This window comes from Pelodiscus sinensis, chromosome 3 (assembly GCF_052426305.1).
Source record: "Pelodiscus sinensis isolate ZL-2025 chromosome 3, ASM5242630v1, whole genome shotgun sequence".
In the NCBI taxonomy this organism is placed as follows: Eukaryota; Metazoa; Chordata; order Testudines; family Trionychidae; genus Pelodiscus; species Pelodiscus sinensis.
Window position 1 is genome coordinate 80,483,098 of NC_143054.1, and position 20,554 is coordinate 80,503,651.

The window sequence follows — 20,554 nt, forward strand, 5'->3', positions numbered from 1 at the left end:
ATGCACACACCTCATAATAATTTCATCTAGATCACATGTCCTTAGTTTACTTACAAGACCATGTCAAAAGCCTTATTAAAAGAAGATACATCTACAGGTTGAACCTCTCTTGTCTGGCATCTTCCAGACCTGACCAGTTCCAAGCCAGAGAATTTTCTCAACCACTGGAGGTCAATATTGTCTAGCACAGTGTTTCCCAGATTTATTTGGCCACGGAACCCCTAATAACAGTCTCATATATGGAGCTGAAAAAGTAGACCACAAATAAGCAAGGATAACAATAAAGAAATGCTAAACAAGGTCATGAGATCAACACAAATGAAAATTATTTTCAATAAAATTCATAAATGCTTAAATATTATTTTAATCATAAAATGTTATTGTAATTGTATCGTATTTTAAATTTTATATATATTTGTATTGTGTTTAAAATTTTTGTAAGCTAACAAAGATTTTAAATGGAGAGACGGGGTAAAAATATTTAAATAATAATAATAAAGGAATTTTCTCGCAGAATGCTTATTTTCATTTCGCGGCACTCCGGGGTTCCACGGAACATCATTTGGGAAACACTGGTCTAGCAGCATTACCAGCACTTCCACTGCTTACTGGGCTATTAGAGGACATTTTGGGGTAAATTAGAGTTAAATAACAGCATAGAACACTGAGAGGTAGGATTGATGGCTGTAAACAAATTTTATGGAACCACAGGAAACTTGGCCACACACATGAAAGTGGACATCTAGTTAAATAAAATCATTCCAGATGACGGATGTTTCTGGACCAGAAAGTTCTGGACTAGAGAAGTTCAACCTGTATTGCTTTCCCACTCTCCAGTAGGCCAATAACCTTCTCAAAGAAGGAAATTGGGCTGGTTTGGCAGGAATCATTCTTGACAAATCCATGCTGGCTATTAATTATTACCCTATTATCCTCTAGGTGCTTATAAAATGATTTCCCAGATCCTCTTTTTTGCCCTTTTAAAAAATAGACATTATGTTTCCCTTTCTCTAGTCCTCTGGGACCTCAACCATTTGTTGAGAGTTTTCAAAGATAATCACTAACAGTTCCGAGATTGCTTTGGCTAGTTCCTTAAGTACACTACAATGAATTTCATCAGATCCTGCCAATTCGAATACACCTTACATATCTAAATATTCTTTAACCTACTCTTTCCTTATTTTGGCTTTGTGATGGATAAGAAAAGTGCTGGCAAGCACTCAGTGACTAAAGGGTTAAACACAGGTAGCTAGCAAGAGAGTTAGCAGGGGGCCAGAAGAACCAGTGGGATACAGTGCTGAAATTTGAATTGGATATAGATACCTAGTCTGCTCTTCCTTTGTGTCTTCTAATCTAAGGGAAGAAGGGAGTAGATGCAGTAATCAGAATTACAATGCTTATAAGAAATATTGGACATGGGAGTGAACTGGGCCTTCAAGTACGGATTAGCATGGATCCTGAGTAAAGGGAAAAAGTGTAGTTAGTCGCGATCACGGCATTGTCCTTTGTTTTGGTTGTTTGGTTAACAAACTTCTCAGCCAACAGACACCAATCTCCAGCTGCTCCGCCCTGAAGACAGTGCTGTCGGTAGTAGTACCACCCTCCCCTCCACACACCCCAGTTCAATAACCTTGTGACCATCCCCCCATTCCTTTTTGGTCGAGACCCCTACAATTACAACACTGTGAAATTTCAGATTTAAATAGCTGAAATAATGAAATTTACCATTTTCAAAAATCCTATCACAGTGAAATTGCCTAAAATGGACAGTGAATTTCATAGAATCATAGACTACTAAAATTGGAAGAGACCTCGAAAGGTCATCAAGTCTAGTCCCCTGCCCTCATGGCAGGATCAAGTACTGTCTAGATCAACCCTGATCAATGTCTATCCAACCTGATCTTAAATATCTCCTGTGAAGGAGATTCTACAACCTTCTTAGGAAATGTATTTCAGTGTTTAAAAACCAGAACAATTAGAAAGTTTTTCCTATTGTCCAACCTAAACCTCCCTTGCTGCAATTTAAGCCCATTGCTGCTTGTCCTATCATCAAAAGCCAAGTAAAACAAGTTTACTCCCTTTTTCTTGTAACACCCTTTTAGATACTTGAAAACTGCTATCATGTCCCCTCTTAGACCGTGTCCAGACTCAGGGGTTTTTTCGGGAAAAGTAGCCTTTTCCCGAAAAAACTTCCCCTGCATCCAGACTCAAGCCGAGTTCTTTCGAAATTATTTCGAAAGAACGCGGCTTTTCTTTCGATGGCGGTAAACCTCATTTCACGAGGAAGAACGCCTTCTTTCGAAAGTTCCTCTTTCGAAAGAAGGCGTTCTTCAATGGAAAGAGGCCGTCTTCGAAAGAGAGCATCCAGACTCGCTGGGTGCTCTCTTTCGAAAAAGCGGATTTCTCTTTTGAAAGATCCGCCTGCAGTCTAGACGCGATCTTTTGAAAGAGGCTCTTTCGAAAGATGCTTTCGAAAGAGCCTTGTTCGAAAGAAGCCTGCAGTCTAGACATAGCCTTAGTCTTCTCTTTTATAATCTAAACAAGCCCAGTTCTTTCAGTCTTTCCACACAGCTCATGTTTTCTAAGCCTTTAATCGTTTTTGTTTACAATCTTCTCTGTAGTTTCCTGGGTTGTTCTTATTTCCCTTTTTATAGATGGGCACTTTATTTGCCCTTCTTCCAGTCTTCTGGTATCTCTCCCAACTTCCATGACTTTTCAAAGGTGATAGCTAATGACTCAGATATCTGCTCTATCAGCTCCTTGAGTATTCTAGGATGCATTTCATCAGGTCCTGATGACTTGAAGATATCTAACTTTTCTAAGTAATTTTTAACTTATTTTTTATTTTAACTTCTAAACCTACCCCATTTCCACTAGCATTCACTATGTTGGACATCCAGCAAACAACAAACTTCTTGGTGAAAACCAAAACAAAGATATGGTTGAGCACCATTTCTAAGTTTCCTATAACTGTTTCTCCCTTCTCACTGAGCAATGGGCCTACCCTGTCCTTGGTCTTCCTCTTGCTTCTAATATTTGTAGAATGTCTTCTTGTTATACTTTTTGTCTCTGGCTAGACTGAGCTAATTTTGTGCCTTGCCTTTCTAATCTTGCCCCTGCATACCTGCGTTGTTTGCTTATATTCATCCTTTGTAATTTGACCTAGTTTCTACTTTTTATAGGGCTCCTTTTGGATTTTTAGTTCATATAAGATCTTCTGAGTCAGACAAGGTGGCCTCTTGCCATATTTTCTCTCTCTCCTGTGCAGTGGAATAGTTTGCTTTTGGGTCCTTAATACTGCCCCTTGGAAAAACTGCCAACTCTCTTCAGTTGTTTTTCCTTTTAGTCTTGCTTCCCATGGGACCTTACCTACCAGCTCTCTGAGTTTACTAAGATCTGCCTTCCTGAAATCCATTATCTCTATTTTTCCCAACATATGTCTGGATAGTTGAAGTCCCCCATCACTACCAAATCCTTGGCTTTGGATAATTTTGTTAGTTTAAAAAAAACCTTCATACACCTCTTCTGCCTGGGTAGGTGACCTGTAGTAGACCCCTAGCATGACATCATGCTTCTATACCAATATTCCAGTCATGTGTATTATCCCACCGAGTCTTTGTGATACCAACTATGTCATAGTTGTGTTTATTTATTAGCATTTCAAGTTCTTCCTGCATATTTCCCATACTCTTTGCATTTGTATACAGGCATCTAAGATGTTGATTTGATTTTGCCCCCCAGTTCTGCCTTGTCCTTCCTTTATCTCTGCTATTATAGCCCATGCTTTCTCCCATTTCTGAATCATTTCCCAGGTCTCCATGTTTTTCACTTACCTGTGGGCTTTAGTCACCTGCCCTGTAGAACCTAGTTTAAAGCCCTTCTCACTAAGTTAGCAAGTCTGTGTCAAAAAATTCTCTACCCCTTCCTCAAAAGGTGAACCCCATCCCTGCTTAGCAGTCCCCCTTCTTGGAACAGCATCCCAGGGCTAGCATCCCATGGCCAAAGGCCTCTTGGCAACACCATCCTCTCATCTAGGCATTCACCTCCAGGATGCACTTGTCTCTGCCTGGGCTCCATCCTTTGACTGGAAGGACTGAAGAGAATACCACCTGTGCTCCAAACTCCTTCACCCATACTCCCAGAGCCCTGTAGTCACTCTTGATCTGCTCAAAGTCACACCTTGCAGTATCATTAGTACTCACGTGGATGAGTAGCATGGGATATTAGTCAGAGGGCTGGATAATCCTCTACATTACCTCGGTAATGTCTCAGATATGGGCCCCTGGCAGGCAGCACATCTCCTGAGATGACATGTCAGAGCGATAGAGACACCTCAAAAGAGAGTCTCTACCCACCACTACCCTGTTTTCTCCTCACAATGGTGGCTGCAGACCTCTCAGCCTTGGGGGTACATGGCTTCTCCTCTTCTACTTTAGGGTGTGATTCCTTATCTCCCATATCCAGAACAGCTTAACAGTCCTCCACAATCACAGTGAGAGGACTGAGAGCAGAGGTGGAGTACTGCCTGATGCCAGAAGTGACCAGCTGCCAGTGTCCCCCCTGACACAGAGCCATCTCCTCCTCCACACAGTGGTGTGTCAGTAGTATTTTGTAATGGGGTAGCTTCCTCAGCCTCAGTGGTCTCCAGATGAGTAATTCCTCATGGATTTGGATGCTCTTCAGCATAGTCACCTCCTCCTGTAGTTCTCCCACCTGCTTCCTGAGAGATCCCACCAGCAGGCACCTTTCACATTTGATGGTCTCCCCAGTCTGGATTACAGTAAGTGGGAATTGCAAGCCACAGTCGCTGCAAAACCACACCAGGATCTGGATAGAGGCATCCATAGTAAGGTGGTCTGTCTGGCTACAGGCGCAAGTGGAAGCAACAGAAGAATTGTTGGTATAGATGTTGCGGGTCTTCCTAACCATGTTATGACTAATATTTGGTAGGCCCTAATTTATATGGCTAGAATGCCAATGTCTTACTGTTATTTTTGACTATCTGTATGTAGTGCCATACAGCTGAACACCTTTGCTGTTACTGAGAAAGATCCTTTTTAGCCTAATCTTTCTCTCACTGAAGTCAATGATAAAATCACTGACTACAATAGGACCAAGTATGAGGGCCCATAGTGACTACTATGCCTTCCTTATTCTTGATATCAAATTTCTGAAAGTTTTTGCCCCTTGAAGGGATGCAATTCCCAGTTGGGGGATGGCAGTGGTGAGAATAAGTATAAAGTGGAAATCAGTGAGGAGGAGAAGTGATGAAAGGGGGTTGGGATGATAGAAGCAGAAGAAATACTCTTCAACACATGGCAACTATATTTAAGCATGCTAATTAGGGATCTTACTGGGTAACCAGTTAAACCATTACCCAGTAAGCATCACCCATAATGAGTGATGCTTACCAGATAATAGTTAAATGGTACTCAGGAGCAGCCCCCTGCCTGCAGCCCAGCCATGGGCAGAGAGTGGCTGCTCCAGCCCTGCAGGGCCCCCTGTGGGGAGGCTGGGAGCTGCAGTGGCAGCCTCCATGGGGTGGGAGGCAGGAGTAGCTGGTCTGGAGCAGCCCCTGCCTACGGCTGGGGCTGCTCAAGCCCACCCCCTTTAATCATAGTGGCAGCACTGCATTTAACTGTTGAACCAAGTAACCAGAATTTTATTTCCTAATGCTAACTGTGCTGTTCACTCTGTAATGTTAAGGCAGAAACTTTAACACTGTAACTTGGAAAAAGCAGAGTTCTTCCTCGTATCCACTTTGTGTAGGCTTTCATCTCCAGAACTGTCAGTGAGCACCTTTCATAAGCACTAACATAATTTACAAGATAACAAAAGAAAACATAAGGGTCAGAGCAGTTTGTGTAAGCCAACATTAATAGAGAAATAAGGTGGTTTTTTTTAAATTTTGAATTTGAAAATGTGGTTCTGTTTCATTTACAAAAAGTGCCAGCAAATGACATTTTAGTTTGAAATGAATTGTAAAGTTAATAGCACACTATACTTACTTAGACTACTCAGTTGTCTAATTATATTTGCCAAGGAGATATTGGTGACACATTCCAGTTCATTCTTGATGCCTCTGGGCAGAGCTGTGTGACACAGGTGCCTGGGGTCTATGTTTCTTTTCACTAATGGCATTTTGAGATATCAGAGGGTTATAGCACACCTGTGAAGAAATTAAACAAAAGCATGATTATAGCATTCCTTAATTATTTTTGTTCAGATCAATACATCCAATCAAGTCATTAATACTGACAAGTTTAAAATTAGGGATGTTAAAATGCATTTAATTAAGTAAACGTGTAACCATTGAAAATTTCAGTGGTTATGCAGTTACACACAGGGAGAACAGTCAGATCCTCAGGAGCCAGAGCACATGGGAAACACAGGCTCCCGCCTGCCTCCCCGCACTGCTGCCTCTGATACATGTGTGTCCCAGGAGCCTGCATGTACCTGTGAAGGTTAATCAATGAGTCCTGGCCCAGAGATCGAGGCTGTGGCATCAGGCTCCTAGGCCATGGTGATGGGGATCAATGCCCACATTCTGAGGAATGTGGATGTTCTGTTGCTTTGGAAGGAGATCCCCTAATCAACTTGTCCATGGAGGTCTGGGCCATAACTGGGTCCTTTGCCTGGCTTAGCATCTGCTGTACCGGCCCACTTACTTGATTCTTGGCCATGAGGGCTGTCTGGGATCCAGGTGGCCCTACAAGGGGTTTGGATACCTTGCCACTCCTAAGCATCCCCTTGTAGGGTTCAGGGTCTGTCCACAGCAATACCCTTGTGTAGCTCCAAGGCAGGCATGTATCCAAACACAGGTCCTTTGCTGAAGCCCCCTTGTCCTGTGGTGCTGACAGATCTTTGGGCTTCAGCCACTTCTTGAGCACCAGTGAAGGGGAAAGATGCTGTGCACTGACAGTGGAATACTAGGTATGGAGCCCAAATGAGAGGCTCCTTGAAAAGCTCCTCTACCGCCTTGAACTTGCATAAAGGCTAGTCACAATGTGATCCTTTATGTATTGAGTTAATACAGCTTGAGCCTCTCTAATCCGGTACTCTCTAGTCCAGCAACATTCATGGTCCGGCATGATTTTAATTAGTCAGATGTCTACTTATCATGGGTGGCTAAATTTCCCACAGTCCCATAAGTGTGTTTATAGCCACCAGTCCTGGCTCTCAGTGTTTTCTGATGTTATTTAGCTCTAATTTACCCCTAAGTGTCTTATAAGAGCCCAGTAAGCAGTGGAAGTGATGGTAATGCTGCTAGACAATATTGACCTCCTATGGTTTGGCAAATTCTCTGGTTTGGCAACTGTCAGGTTTGGAGGGTGCCAGAGAGAGGTTGAACCTGTGGCCTTTAAATACAATGCTTTTGTTAAAATAGCCATTATATTCTGACATGTCTCTAATTTTTTTAAGCAGTAGAAATTCTTTTGATATGATTTTCTTGTTTAATTCCTAGTCCAACATATAATGGCAATGGTGAGAAAAAGTGAACACTTTTTTTAAAAGTACCAATTTAATGAGGTTTGAACGAGCTACCTTTGAAAAGTGACAAATGGTCTGGTAGCACTTTATAGACTAACGAAACATGTAGAATCCATTATGTTACATGCAGGCACAGATGCTTCCTCTTAGTTGTTGAAGGCTTTTAGACACTTTTCTTCCTCATTCTTACCTTTTTCAAATGCCTCTGGCAGCTGCAGAGGAACCTCCCTGTGGCAATTCTACCCTGCACATGCACTAAATTTTCCAATACGAGCAACGCTGTTAAAAGGACAAGGATTATGTCAGTTTCATTCTACTCCTTATGCTAAGGGAACAGTTTGGGGATCTCATTGCTTTATGCAGCACTTTGGGATCATCTAAAAGCTATTTATATAGGAACTCCAAAGCTCTTCTATTAAAATAGGAGGGAATGAGATTTTTAATAATCTGTCCCCACCCTGCAAAAAAATCACACCACAACACTCATGGTTTAGCAAAAGAAATATAATGTTTCACCAAAAATTGTAAGTTTTAGTGACATAACTTTCAAAATATTCTACTCTGCTAGATTTGCTTGGTGCAAAGTCACACAAATTAGGGACACCATTTTGAACAGTGTCCTACCCCGCACTCCATGGGAACCTGGCAGACATCCTGCATGCAAAGTCACAAAGTGAGAGGCAGGGTGCTGCTCGCTTCAAAATGGCATTTACCATCAGAAAATGGACAAAACCACACACGTGGTTTTGTCTCAGTACTGGACCTGGGACAAACTTTAAAAAAGCAAGACTGTCAAGCTTAAAAGTGGATGAATGGCTTGCCTATCATAAGCACATGCACAGGGACTATTTTCACTTGCAGAACTCGCCTGCAGAACTATTTCAAAAGTGCAAAGGGTGTGGGAAAATGTTAAATTGCTGCAATCTTGTCACAAATGAAAACCCCAATTGTCAGCATAATAGATCTCATTTTCTATCAGGGACAGTCAGACAGGAAGACTGGAAGGATGGCAAAAGTACATATAATTGAGAACAAAAATGCTCCACCTTTGCTGCATACTTGCTGCCCACAAAACTAATGGATATTTAATCTACATTTCAGTCTTATTCTTAGAAAACACATAGAATCTTCCATAGAACACACGAGGACTTTTTAAATGTTACTTCTGATTAAGTTCTATTTGGGGGCTATCAACCTTTGTAGTATTTTTTTAATGTTAATAAAAGTTATTTATCTATATCCCTATACAGTGTGCTGAAAATGTAGCTCAGAGTGTTCTTGCTTTAACAGATTTAAAGACATATTTTCTTTAATGTACTTTTGAGCCTTAATATTGCCATGATTCTTGCTGCCTAAGATTTAAAACATACTGTCCAGTAATGCCTTATAAGCCCCAATTTTCAGTCAATCATTCTCTGCTAACAGAATGCTACATTTCAAGGTTTGTGGCAGTCAAATTTAATATACATTTTAAAAAAGTAATAGAGTACATAAACAATCATTGTGTTTGCCTACAGAGTCACACACTTTCACTACTCAGATCCTTGCTTTATAAAGCATTTTGGGGATTGTCTGAAAGTTGCTAGCATATGAAACTCAAAGTTTGGTGTATGAAAACAGGAGGGTGGAATTTTTAGGAATCTACCTGCCTCCCTCCTCAAAAAAGTCTCAAACATAGTCCAGTATAAGGAATATAAAGTTTCACCAAAAACTCCCAAATTTTAGTGATTAACTTAACTTTCAAAATATTCTACTATATAAGTAGAAAAGTAATATTCATGACATTACAGGAAACTTAGCTGCCATAACTTTATTCTGAAATGTTGGCATTACAGCCTCAGATTTAGGTCGAATTCTGATATCCTGCTAGCATAGCTCCACAGTGGTAGTAACTAGATTTCAGTGGAGAAGGCAAGTGTGTAAACCAATGGTGGGCAACCTGTGGCCTGCAGACTGCCAGCTATGGCCTCCCACAGCTCCCATTGGCTGCAGTTCACTGTTCCTGGCCAATAAGAGCTCTGGGAAGCAGTGAACAGCAAGTCCTTGTGGCCAGTGCTACGTCCTGCACCTTCCATTGGCTGGGAGCAGCAAACTGCAGCCAGTGGGAGCTGCTGATGGCCGTACCTGCAGCTGCAAGATTGACAACCTGTCTGGCAATCCACGAGAGGCTTACCCTGATGAGCCACATGTGGCCTATGGGCCACAGGTTGCCCACCATTGATGTTAACACCTAGCTACGGTGTTCATTACTAAGCTATCACTGAAGTTACCTACATTATATCTGTCCACTCAAATTGGGAGTGTGTAATTTAGTAGTGTGTTAACTATATTTAAAAGTTAAAATTATGTGTCTAAGAAACTAGTACTGGGCTCATGCCCTTTAAATGCATACTACTTCAATTAGTGTTACTAGGAGAGTAACACTTTACATTCCTCTGCATGCAAGTATATAATTGAATAGAAACGAGTTCTCTACCATGCCATCTATGGGGATTTGGGGATTTCCAGATCACTGGATTTCTCCTTATACAGGTGGGATGAGAGTGTAAAATAAGTGTAAATTAAAATTCGCCCTTCTGTGCAGACATATTAGGAACTCATATTGAGCACAAACTCTCAGTGGACAGGATATGTGGAAGGCAAACTTTGCATCAACTTCACTTATACATGCTACCTCAAGGCTACAATGGGCTTTTACAATGTGAAGAATTCTGCAGGATGAAGGACTTTACGCTGGCCCTCTGTAAACAGTAAATGCTGAGATGTGTGCTAAATGTCCTTCTTACCCTTGCTATTAGGATGAAGCATTCAGCACAAAGCCCTCTAATTCTTTAACAACACCTGCAAATGATTAAGGTGAGATAAATAGCATCCACACTTTGCCAACATCCACACTTTTGTTAAGTGGGAATGTTATTTGTTGCTATTCTATTACTCAGATTACTTTCTGGACTGAAAGTCTAAATATGGCTATGTTTTTTTAAAAAATCTATAATTAAAGAGGTTTGTCTCTTTTTTCATTTCAAGATATCTGTATCTAAACCAGGCAGCAAATGAGCTTTAATTTTTTATGCAATAATTGCTTTTAATAATATTATCTTATTCAAGTTCTGTACCTACTTTATGTTATCTACAATGACTTTAAAGATTTTTAATACAGAAATAAAAATAATCGACTATTATCAGCTCCCACATGTAATTAACAAAATGCAAAGATGTACAGATTTACTTGTTTAATAGCTGTAATTTATTGATTTATTTATTTACTAGCGGGCTGCACCCCGTACTCACTACGCTTGCCAACTCCCTTCTTAGCCGGGGAGGGCTCTTACCTTCTTGTTTCCGGGAGGGTCCAAGGCCACCCCAGCTCCAGCTATCCCCCCCAAGAGGCTGAGGCAGCCCCAGTTCTCTCTCCATGGCCACCAGAGTGGAGTAGGGAAGGGCTGGGCCGAGGCCTCACGGGGCCAGGCCCAGCCAGCAGGGGCAGGGAGCAAGTCCAGGCCAGCCCTGGATATACGACCTCTCCCCCCTCCCCCCCCAGCCTCAGCAGCCCCTGCTCTCAGCTCCTGGTCACCATGGGGTTGGGCTGGGCAGAGGCCTCAGCACACTTGTCTCTTCACTTCCCTCCCCCCCCCCCCCCGGGGAATTGTTCCAAGCCCAGCTGGAGGCCATGTGGCTGCCACCCCCAGCATCAGGGAGGGGTGAGGCCAGGTGGCTCAGGGCGGAGGGAGGGGCTGCAGGCGGAGGGAGGGGTTGCAGGATGCAGAGTGATGCATGATGTCCCTCTGTTGTCCCACCGGAAAAGTTTTTTATAGATAGGTAGATTTATTTATTTCTGTCTGTCTGTCTGTCTTAGAAAATAAGAGACCTGTTCATACTAAATCTTTTCATAAGGTGAAGCACTTACTACTTTTAGTAGCAGGACTACTTGAAAACAATAAAGAGCTAAGCTTGTAGCCTGACACTTTGACATCACCCCCAGCATCATACACAACTGTCACTGTTTTTTCCAATAAACTAAATTACATGTTGTGTTAAATACCAAAGTCAATAGAGAGCTATACTTCAATTTTAAACAAAATAATTTGCTTTCAATTAAGTACTTAAATCAAATTGTGAAATTAAAAATATATATTTAGCTATTTTTCAGTGAAAGAGTATGTAAAAATAATTTCCTAAAGCTAAAAACACCAAAGTTACCAAAAAAGAATCTTGATTTAAACCAAAAATAACTACAACATATTCAAATAAAAGGATACTCAAAATAGAATTATAAGAATAGCAAATGTTATATTGTACTACTTAGTTGATATATTGTTAGATAATTTTAATATGAACTTCTCTTCGTTCCATATTTGTGGAAGGAATTGCCTTTCTGGCCCATGACACACTAAATGTACAAGATGATTAAAAGGTTAGAGACTAGGTAAGCCACTATCATTATAATGCTTCATGGCCAAATGAAAAGATTCAACTCAGAAAATTGTAAAACACCGTTTTTTCAGATATTGAAGATATCACATTAAACTGTAATAGAAACCACATAAAAGACCTTCCGTCGAAAAGTTTACTGCAAATAAAAGGGTTGAACTCCAAAAATGGGTACTAGTTCTAATTATGTTACTGGAGCAAGAATTAAAGACTAATTTAATTCATAATATACATGCAAATATTGTCACAAATATTTAAGTTATATACATAGAAATATATTGCACATACATGCAGTTTTACTGTTACGGTCTTAACCAAGAAGCATCTGATGGCTCCTTGCATTCATTCTTCTACTGCAACTTCTGAATATGTAATATAATTTTAAATGTTAATACATGCACAACTTCATCTCATACACACACACACACACAACATCTTTGTATTAGATACATCATTTAACATTGCTACACATAACATACATACATAGACTTAAAAAGAGGACTGTTGTAGAGTTTTCTGGTAACACTACTAAAAATTCATCAGGCTCTCTCAGACCCATTATTTTTCTTCTAGAAAGCACATTCAAATCATTTGATTTCAAAACTTTATAGAAGCACCTTGTTTCTAATTTAAGCACAGCTCTGAACTAATAAATTAATTTTTGACTAAAAGTTCTTCTCCATCCCCATAAGGCTAAAAATGTATTAGGGATGTATAGCTTACTATAAATTTGAAATTGCTTTTTAAGACCTAATGTTTACCTGATGACATTTTTTTTCTCACAGCATTAATCTGTTCTTTCTGTTAGCAGCTTCTGCATACAGTATATCACACAAAAGCCCTATGATGGATCACAACAAAAGCTCTTTGTAATCTTGACAGAGACAGATAACTAATCCAGTGCCAATTTAAATCCAAAATCTCTAAAGCCAGAAATAAAGCATAACTTCTGAGATTCTACCAAATCTACCATTATATATTATCAATAATGAAGTTACACGGTGTGCTTATCAAATAATTAAATTAAATGAATTAAAACACACTACAATTCAATTCCATAGATACTCATCTATCACTTAAAGTTAGTGTACCTTTCAAATGCATATGCCAATTTTACAACTTGATTATTAAGAAAAATTATTACAAAGACACAGACCTGTTCTAAAATGGGTAGCATTGTGCTGCAGTAACAATAAATATTTAAAGAAAAGGTACCTGAACTCAGCAGCTAAGAAATGTAAGGTAACCCTAGACAAAAACTGCTTGGCATAGAGAAGATATTCAGTTCCCACCTCCGCTACAGCATTAAACCTCACTGTTACTCATCGGCAATGTATCAACTTTTAGAATTCTACACACACAGAAAGCACAGTCAACCTAGTCAATCACAGAACTGTAGCACTATTAATCATACCGAACACCTCCAGTCATTGGATTGCTTTGAAACGGGCTGGCACTTGCACAAAGGAATTAGAATTCAACACACAGTGTCTTGCCTTAACAACAGAGCTATCTTTTACAAAGAAAACACAGAAGCACTCACCCCCAGTGACCAAAGACTTCCTTTTTTCCTCAGAAACGTGAAAAGAACCCCCTAAAGGCAGAACGATTAAGAAATAATTATTCCTTTGGTTCCAAGCCATAATTGCTAAATATTAAATTATGATATGCCAGAAATGAGGAAAATGAGTGGCTATGCTGGAGTGGAGAGAAGAAGAGGGAGGAGGAATAAGACAGTCTATGCAGCTCATTGCACTGACTTTACTGTTGAATCCAAGAAGGAAATTGGATGCTAATGAAATAATAAATAATGTCAGACAACTACAATAGAACTGAGCATACAAAAGTCTGTGACTAGAAAACCTGACACAACATATGAGCTAATTATGCTGTTGCTATATATTAATCCATAAGTGACATACAATTGTTTTAATTATTACAACTATTGCTTCAGACACATTTGACTAAACAGTAGACAGTGTCATAAAATTATTTTATTAAAGCTTTTCATGCTTGGATAGTTTTAAGTTTCTTTTAGAAAACACAAAAGATGTTACTTAAACAGATATTTATAAAAGGTGATCAATTGTTCTTTTCAATATTAAAGAAGTTCATAATTTTAGTAACAGCCTGTTAGCTTTCCAAAGTAAAATTTCTACTAAAATCCCAAAACAGACACTTTGTATTTTCTGGATATTTACAGAATATTAATATGATGATTACGGATAACTTTTTTTCAGCTTTAAGGAAGAGTTAAAATACGTCACATATTGATTCAGATAGGGTAATGATTTGCTCATTATCACTAGTTGGGTTCCTTTCTATATGGATTTTTCTACTTGCAAACAACAAAATTCCTCAGAAGGCGGGCTTGTTGCACAAGCCTGCCAATATCCATAAATAACATACTGCCTTGTCTACTGAATCCTGTTTTCTCTATAATGGTGACTCACATTTTAGTATTATTTAAAGTGTCTGAACAGTGTTCTGTTGAAAAAAAAAAGTTAGTTAAATTGATAAAGGTTGTTTACTTTCAAGCAGAGATATTACTAAATATTCTAGAGCTCTGAAACATAGATTATTTATATTATTTAAGAATAGGGGTTGATCACTGATCCTTCAGTCCTTGCTAAGGCAAAATGCCCCAGTAAAGTCGAGGAATTTGATGGAGTAAGAACCGAATATTTCAGAGAAGTTAGAGGGAAGAAACTTGAAGATTATCCAATACATTTCCCTGTAAGTATAAGATTGTTCTTGACAGTATATTTTCTAGTGTTTGTCCAATCTAGTTTTCAGTGTCCTAAGTGACAGAGCTTCCAGCACTTCCCTAGGAAGATTATTAAAAGCCTAGTACATTTCTCTAGTAGGAAAGTATTTCTGTTATTCAGCCTAAATTCTCTCTCATGGGCAGTTCTAGCTCTTTCTTGGTTTTGTTCCTCTATACTCCCATGTTTCACACACAATAATTTTTCTTCTTTATTGTTTACTACCTTCACCTATTTGTAAGCTTGTTATAATCCCCTCATTATCAGCCACCTAATCAAGCTATAGATGTTACTTTTTTTGTAATTTTTTTCCTCATAAATCACTTCCATCATCTCTGATCATTTTTATTGCTCTTCTCTGAACTCTCCTTAACCAATTAATATTTTTCTAGTCACATGGTACCCTGAAATTAAGTCCAGACTTCAGGTACAATTGTACTTGGGGAATACAGGTACCAGTTTGACAAAGCATCTACACGTGTACTGAAGTGCTTTGGTGAATAGGGATGACCTGCTGTATCAAAACTAATCAGAGACATTTACTTCTTTGTTTTGTGACATGGTGTCTATGCATTTGAAGTTCCAAATCAATTACAAGTTTCAAACTTATGTTTCATTTGCAGTTCATTCTGTACTGTAGGTACACTGCAGCAATTAGGTGCTAATTCAGTAAGGTTTTTAAATGTGTGCCCAATTTTAAGCATGACAGTTATTCCATTGGCTTGAAGGGGACTACTTAGACTTGATATTAGATATGTGCTTATTAAGTACCTTGTTGAATAACGGCCTAAGACAGGTTCGTCTGTCCCTTTTAGATTTTTTTCCCCTCTACTAATGATATTACTTTGAAGTTTTGCAAGTCAAATCTCATTTTACTATTGTCTGTGTTTCTAATTTGTGTATTTCCCTCCAGGAGCAGGCTCTTAGGGCCACACAGATAGATCTTTGTTCCTAGTAGCAGTCATATTGAAATTAATAACATTCCTTACAGGAGAGGGTTTGTGGGACAAGGGCCATAGCTTTTAGCAGGTAATTTACTTTGTGGTTTCATGCTATGGAGAGTCATTAGAACAGACTCTACATAATGTAAAGTCATTAGAACCTTTATAAGAAGGTACAAAAATTATTTATATCATTACTTTTCAGGCATAAACCAACTGAAATGAGCAATGTGGTGCCAACATTTGCATCTCTATTAGCACACTTTGATAGAGACACTTTTGACCTCTAACCAAGAAATGCAATTCTCTATTTATGTATGTTCTGGTACTTTTTCTTTAAATGCCTTTTTATCGCTTAAAATTAACTGTACATAACTTCTAGCTTTTAATTAGGGATGTAAAATCCAATTTGTTAACCAGTAAAACACTGTTTAACCAGTTAACTAATGGGGGGACAGGAGAACCGCTCCAGCCTGGTTGGAGTGCTTCCACTGTCCACAGCTGGGCTGAAGTGCTTTCTCCACCCAACTGCAGGCAGGGGCTGAACCAGCTCCCTGTCCTCATCAGGCGGGAAACTCCTCCAGTCCCCACCCATTAAAGGTGAGGCTTACCAGTTAACCTGTTAAACATTTACATCCCTACTTTTAACGGTCCTCTGAAGCCTTGAATTTACCAGGTCTAAGTAAAAACACATTGTAAAAATAGTTTGTATTCCAGATAAAATACACATCCCTTAATAATTTCATGGGATCTTAAGTACCTGCAAGATACAATCCTCCTATTTTTTCTTAGGTTTAAATACTAAAATTACTTCTAACCATCATTTACTTTCTGTGTCTAAAAATACATTTGAGAAATATCCATATTAGGGACGGCAAAATGTTGTAGATAAAATAAGCAATCTCATGAATTTCTTGAAATAAACCCGTACTTTTCTTTCGGTTCAAATCCTTCCCTAATAAATTTGGGTAAGAGCCTGATTCTGTCATGCCCAGTGAGTAGCTCTTACTTATGTGAGCAGTTCCAAATGAGCAAAGCCTCAAAGGGCTGTTCAACAGATACGTCAGTATCATGCCCAAAGTTTTTACATTCTTGTGTTTCCTGATTTCAGTCTGGAGTTTCCAAGCTAACACAAAATTACCTTTCTGACAGTATTTCAAATAGAGACAAAATCATGGAGTGCTTAAAACTTTGGATTGCCCCCCTTTATTGTTTTGATATGTAAGAGAGAGTTACTCACCCTGTGCAGTAACGTCTGTTCTTCGAGATGTGTGTCCCCGTGGGTGCTTCACTTGAGGTGCTGGGTCCGTCCCGGCGCCGCAAAATGGAGAAACTTCCTTTGCAGTAGCCCTGTCAGCCCACGCATGCGCTCCTGTTGCCTCGCGCCGTTCGCGCCATTACAGCTGAGTGCGGGCCGGCTTGTCAGTTTCCTCCCAACCGGAAGCATCTGAAACAGAAGCTCCGAAGCAGGGAGGAGGGTGGGTCGGGGAGCACCCACGGGGACACACATCTCAAAGAACAGACATTACTGCACAGGGTGAGTAACTCTCTCTTCTTTGTTGAGTAGTGTCCCCGATGGTGCTCCACTCGAGGTGAGTACATAGCAGTGGTCCAACACTATTGGCATGCTTTGGACTTATGATCTCTGTGCTGTGGCCAAGACTGCTTGCGCCACCGCTGAATCATTCCTCAATATTTTCGCAAGAGCATAATGCTTGGCAAAGGTAAGAGAGGATGACCAGGTTGCTGCACGGCATATGTCCTGCAAGTGTACCCCTCTAAGGTACGCAGTAGATGCGGCCATGCCTCTGGTGGAATGAGTGTGAGGTCATCCTGGCAAGGATTTGTGCCGTAGGGCATAACAACATGAGATACAGGAGGTGATCAAATTGGAAATACGCTGTGTGGAGAGCTGTTGACCCTTGGAGCGCTCCGCCGTAGCTATAAAAAGGCACCGAGACTTCCTGGAGGCGCGTGTTCTATGCAGGTAGAAGGCCAGTGCCCGTCTAACATCGAGAGTATGTAAACGTGAGTCTTCTGGCGAGGAATGGGGCTTCAAATAGAATGTTGGCAGACTTATGGGCTCGTTTATATGGAAGGAAGAATTTATCTTCATCAGGAAGGGGGGATGAACGCGAAGCAGAACCCCTTGTTCAGAAAATAAAGTGTATGGTGGATCGGCTGAAAGAGCCGCCAACTCACTAACCCGACGTGCTGACGTGATTGCTAGAAGGAAAGACACCTTCATTGTGAGCATGCGCAGGTCGCCGAGATTGCTGCCAAGTGCACTTTCAATGAAGCGTTCGCTAAGCCCTCCGTCTTCAGATGGAAGATGTAGTCCAAAGTATGCTGCACCGGTAAAGAAAGAGGGTCCAAATCCCTTTCCAGACACCACGCTTGGAACCGGTGCCATTTGTAGGTGTAGGCCTTGCGAGTGCTATGGCGTCTGCTATTCATCAGTACATGTTTCACTTCCTGAGAGCAAGTCATTTCCGGTGGCTGAAACCAGTTAGGAGCCATGCCGTAAGATGCATGTGATCAATGCTCGGATGCAGCATTGAACCGTGCCGTTGAGACAGTAAGTTGGGCCTCAGTGGAAGTCGTTGTGGCTGAGCGACCGACATTCTGGACAATTGTGTCAGCCAAGTCTGTCGAGGCCAATAGGGTGCTATGAAGATCACTGTTGCGCCCTCTGTCACTATCTTCTCCAGTGCCCTTGGAATGAGAGGACGAGGCGGAAACGCGTAGAGAAGTTGGTAAGAGCCCCAATTGAGCAGAAGAGCATCCCCCAGGGAATTCTTGCCGGTACCCGCCCATGAACAATACTGATGACACTTTTTGTTGTGATGAGTGGCAAAGAGGTCTATACTCGGGAACCCCAGAGATGGAAGAGACCGTGAACCACTTCGTTGTGTAACTCCCACTCGTGCTGAGTAAGGAAGTGTCTGCTCAGGGTGTCAGCAATGGTATTGTCCTTGCCTGGGAGGTACGATGCGGTGAGGGTTATACCGTGGTGGATTGCCCAGTTCCACAGTCCTATGGCCTCTGCGCAAAGGGATCGTGAACGCGCCCTGCCTTGTCTGTTGATATAATACACCGTGCATATATTGTCGGTGAGAATGTGGACTGCAAGACCTCGGATCATCTGCAGGAAATGTCTGCATGCGTTGAATACAGCCCGCAGTTCGAGGAGGTTTATGTGTTGCAGGGACTCCTGTGTCGTCCAGAGCCCTTGAACTCGATGTTCCTGCAGATGTGCCCCCTAGCTGATCAAAGAGGCATCCATTGTGATCTGTACCGTGGGCCTGCGTGCGTGGAATAGTACACCTGATAACAAGTTTTTGGGGTTGTCCCACCATGCCAGTGAAGTCTTGACGCGTCCGGGAATGGACACTGTCTTGCTCACAGCGTGTGCCCCCGGCGTGTACACCTTGAACAGCCAATGCTGGAGGCTGCATAGGTGAAGTCTCACATGCGGCACCATATATGTGGTGGCAGCCATGTGCCCCAGCAATTTTAGACAAGTGAGTATGCTGGATCTGGGAGCAATTGAGACAGACTGCACCAAATCTTGGATCAACTGGAGTCTTGCTGTAGGTAAATACAGTCTTGCATTCAGTGCATCGAGTCTCGCGCCGATAAATTCCAAGTCCTGACTTGGTGTTAGGGACGATTTGCCGAAATTGATTATAAGGCCCAACGTCTCGAATACTGATGTGGTGGTGGTCACTGCCCATGCTGCCTCTTGGCGGGTAGGGGCCTTTAGTAGACAATCGTCGAGATACGGGAAGATCGTAACATTGAGGCGTCAGAAGTAGGCAGCTACCACCGCCAGGGTTTTGGAAAACACCCGTGGTGCTGCTGACAGACCGAAGGGTAAGACGCGGTATTGGTAATGTTCTGTGCCCACCACAAAACGAAGGAATCGCCTGTGGGCCGGGTGAATTGCTATGTGGAAATAGGCGTCCTGTAAGTCGAGGGACGCAAACCAATCCCCTTTGTGGAGAGCCGGGATGATAGAAGCTAACGTGACCATTTTGAATTTTTGTTTCCGCAGGTAGCGGTTGAGTCGACGCAGGTCCAGAATAGGCCTCTAATCCCCTGATTTCTTCTGGGTGAGGAAGTACCGGGAGTAGAAACCTCTCCCCCGGAACTGAATGGGTACCCTCTCCACAGCTCCTATAGTAAGTAGTCGGGACACCTCTTGCTGTAGAAGAATCTCGTGAGAGGGGTCCCTGAAAAGGGACAGGGAGGGTGGTGAGTGGGGGGGGATGGAGTTGAAAGGGATGGCATATCCTGAAACAACTACGTCGTTGACCCATTGGTCAGTGGAAATCAGAGACCAGACATGTTGATAAGGTCTCAGCCAATGATGGAATAAAGCTACTTGTGATGCTCCCAATAAAGGGGTTGTCCGCAGTCCCTCGACTGACCCATCAAACTTGTTGCCGGCCCTGTTGTTGACCGGATGTCTTGCCAGGTTGCTGTCTTCGTTTCTGCTGGCGTTGCCTTGGTCTCTGTTGTTCATATGGCTTGGGGCGGAATGTTGCATAAGAGAAGGATCTCTGTTTATTATAGGGCGTATATCTTTTGCGTTTATACGGAGGCATATACATCCCCAGCATTCTAAGAGTCGTTCGGAAGTCCTTGCCCGAGTGGAACACCTGATCCGTGGCCTGGGCGAAAAGAGACTGTCGATCGAATGGTAAGTCTTCTACTTTGTTGAGCAACTCTTTCGGGGCAGCTGCCTGATGCAGCCAGGACACACGACGCATGACTACAGCAGTAGCCGTGGCTCTAGCTGCTACATCTGCCGTGTCCAGGGCGATTTGCAGTGCTGTTCTGGCCGTTGTGTAGCCCTCCTGTATTACCGCCCTCAAGATTTGGCACTTGGAGTCTGGTAGGTGTTCTAGGAGGGAGACTAAT

General features: G+C 41.6%; 1 protein-coding gene across 8 annotated transcripts in view; it reads right to left on the reverse strand.

Moving 5' to 3' along the window:
* WASF1 (WASP family member 1) overlaps positions 1-20,554 on the reverse strand; it is a 192,436-nt gene that overhangs the window by 64,476 nt on the left and 107,406 nt on the right. For 2 of the 8 annotated variants that reach the window (XM_075923105.2, XM_075923103.2), the window contains 2 exons: positions 7,682-7,770; positions 6,009-6,169 (listed from right to left, as the gene is read on the reverse strand). The exons of 1 other annotated variant lie outside the window; for it this stretch is intronic. In XM_075923105.2, coding sequence (XP_075779220.2) covers positions 6,009-6,141 — 133 coding nt within the window. In that variant the 5' untranslated portion in view covers positions 6,142-6,169; positions 7,682-7,770. Of the gene's footprint in view, positions 1-6,008; positions 6,170-7,681; positions 7,771-12,210; positions 12,285-13,137; positions 13,257-13,465; positions 13,602-20,554 lie in introns of those variants that run through there. 5 more of the 8 variants (XM_075923102.2, XM_075923104.2, XM_014573697.4 and 2 more) reach the window with 4 other exon arrangements.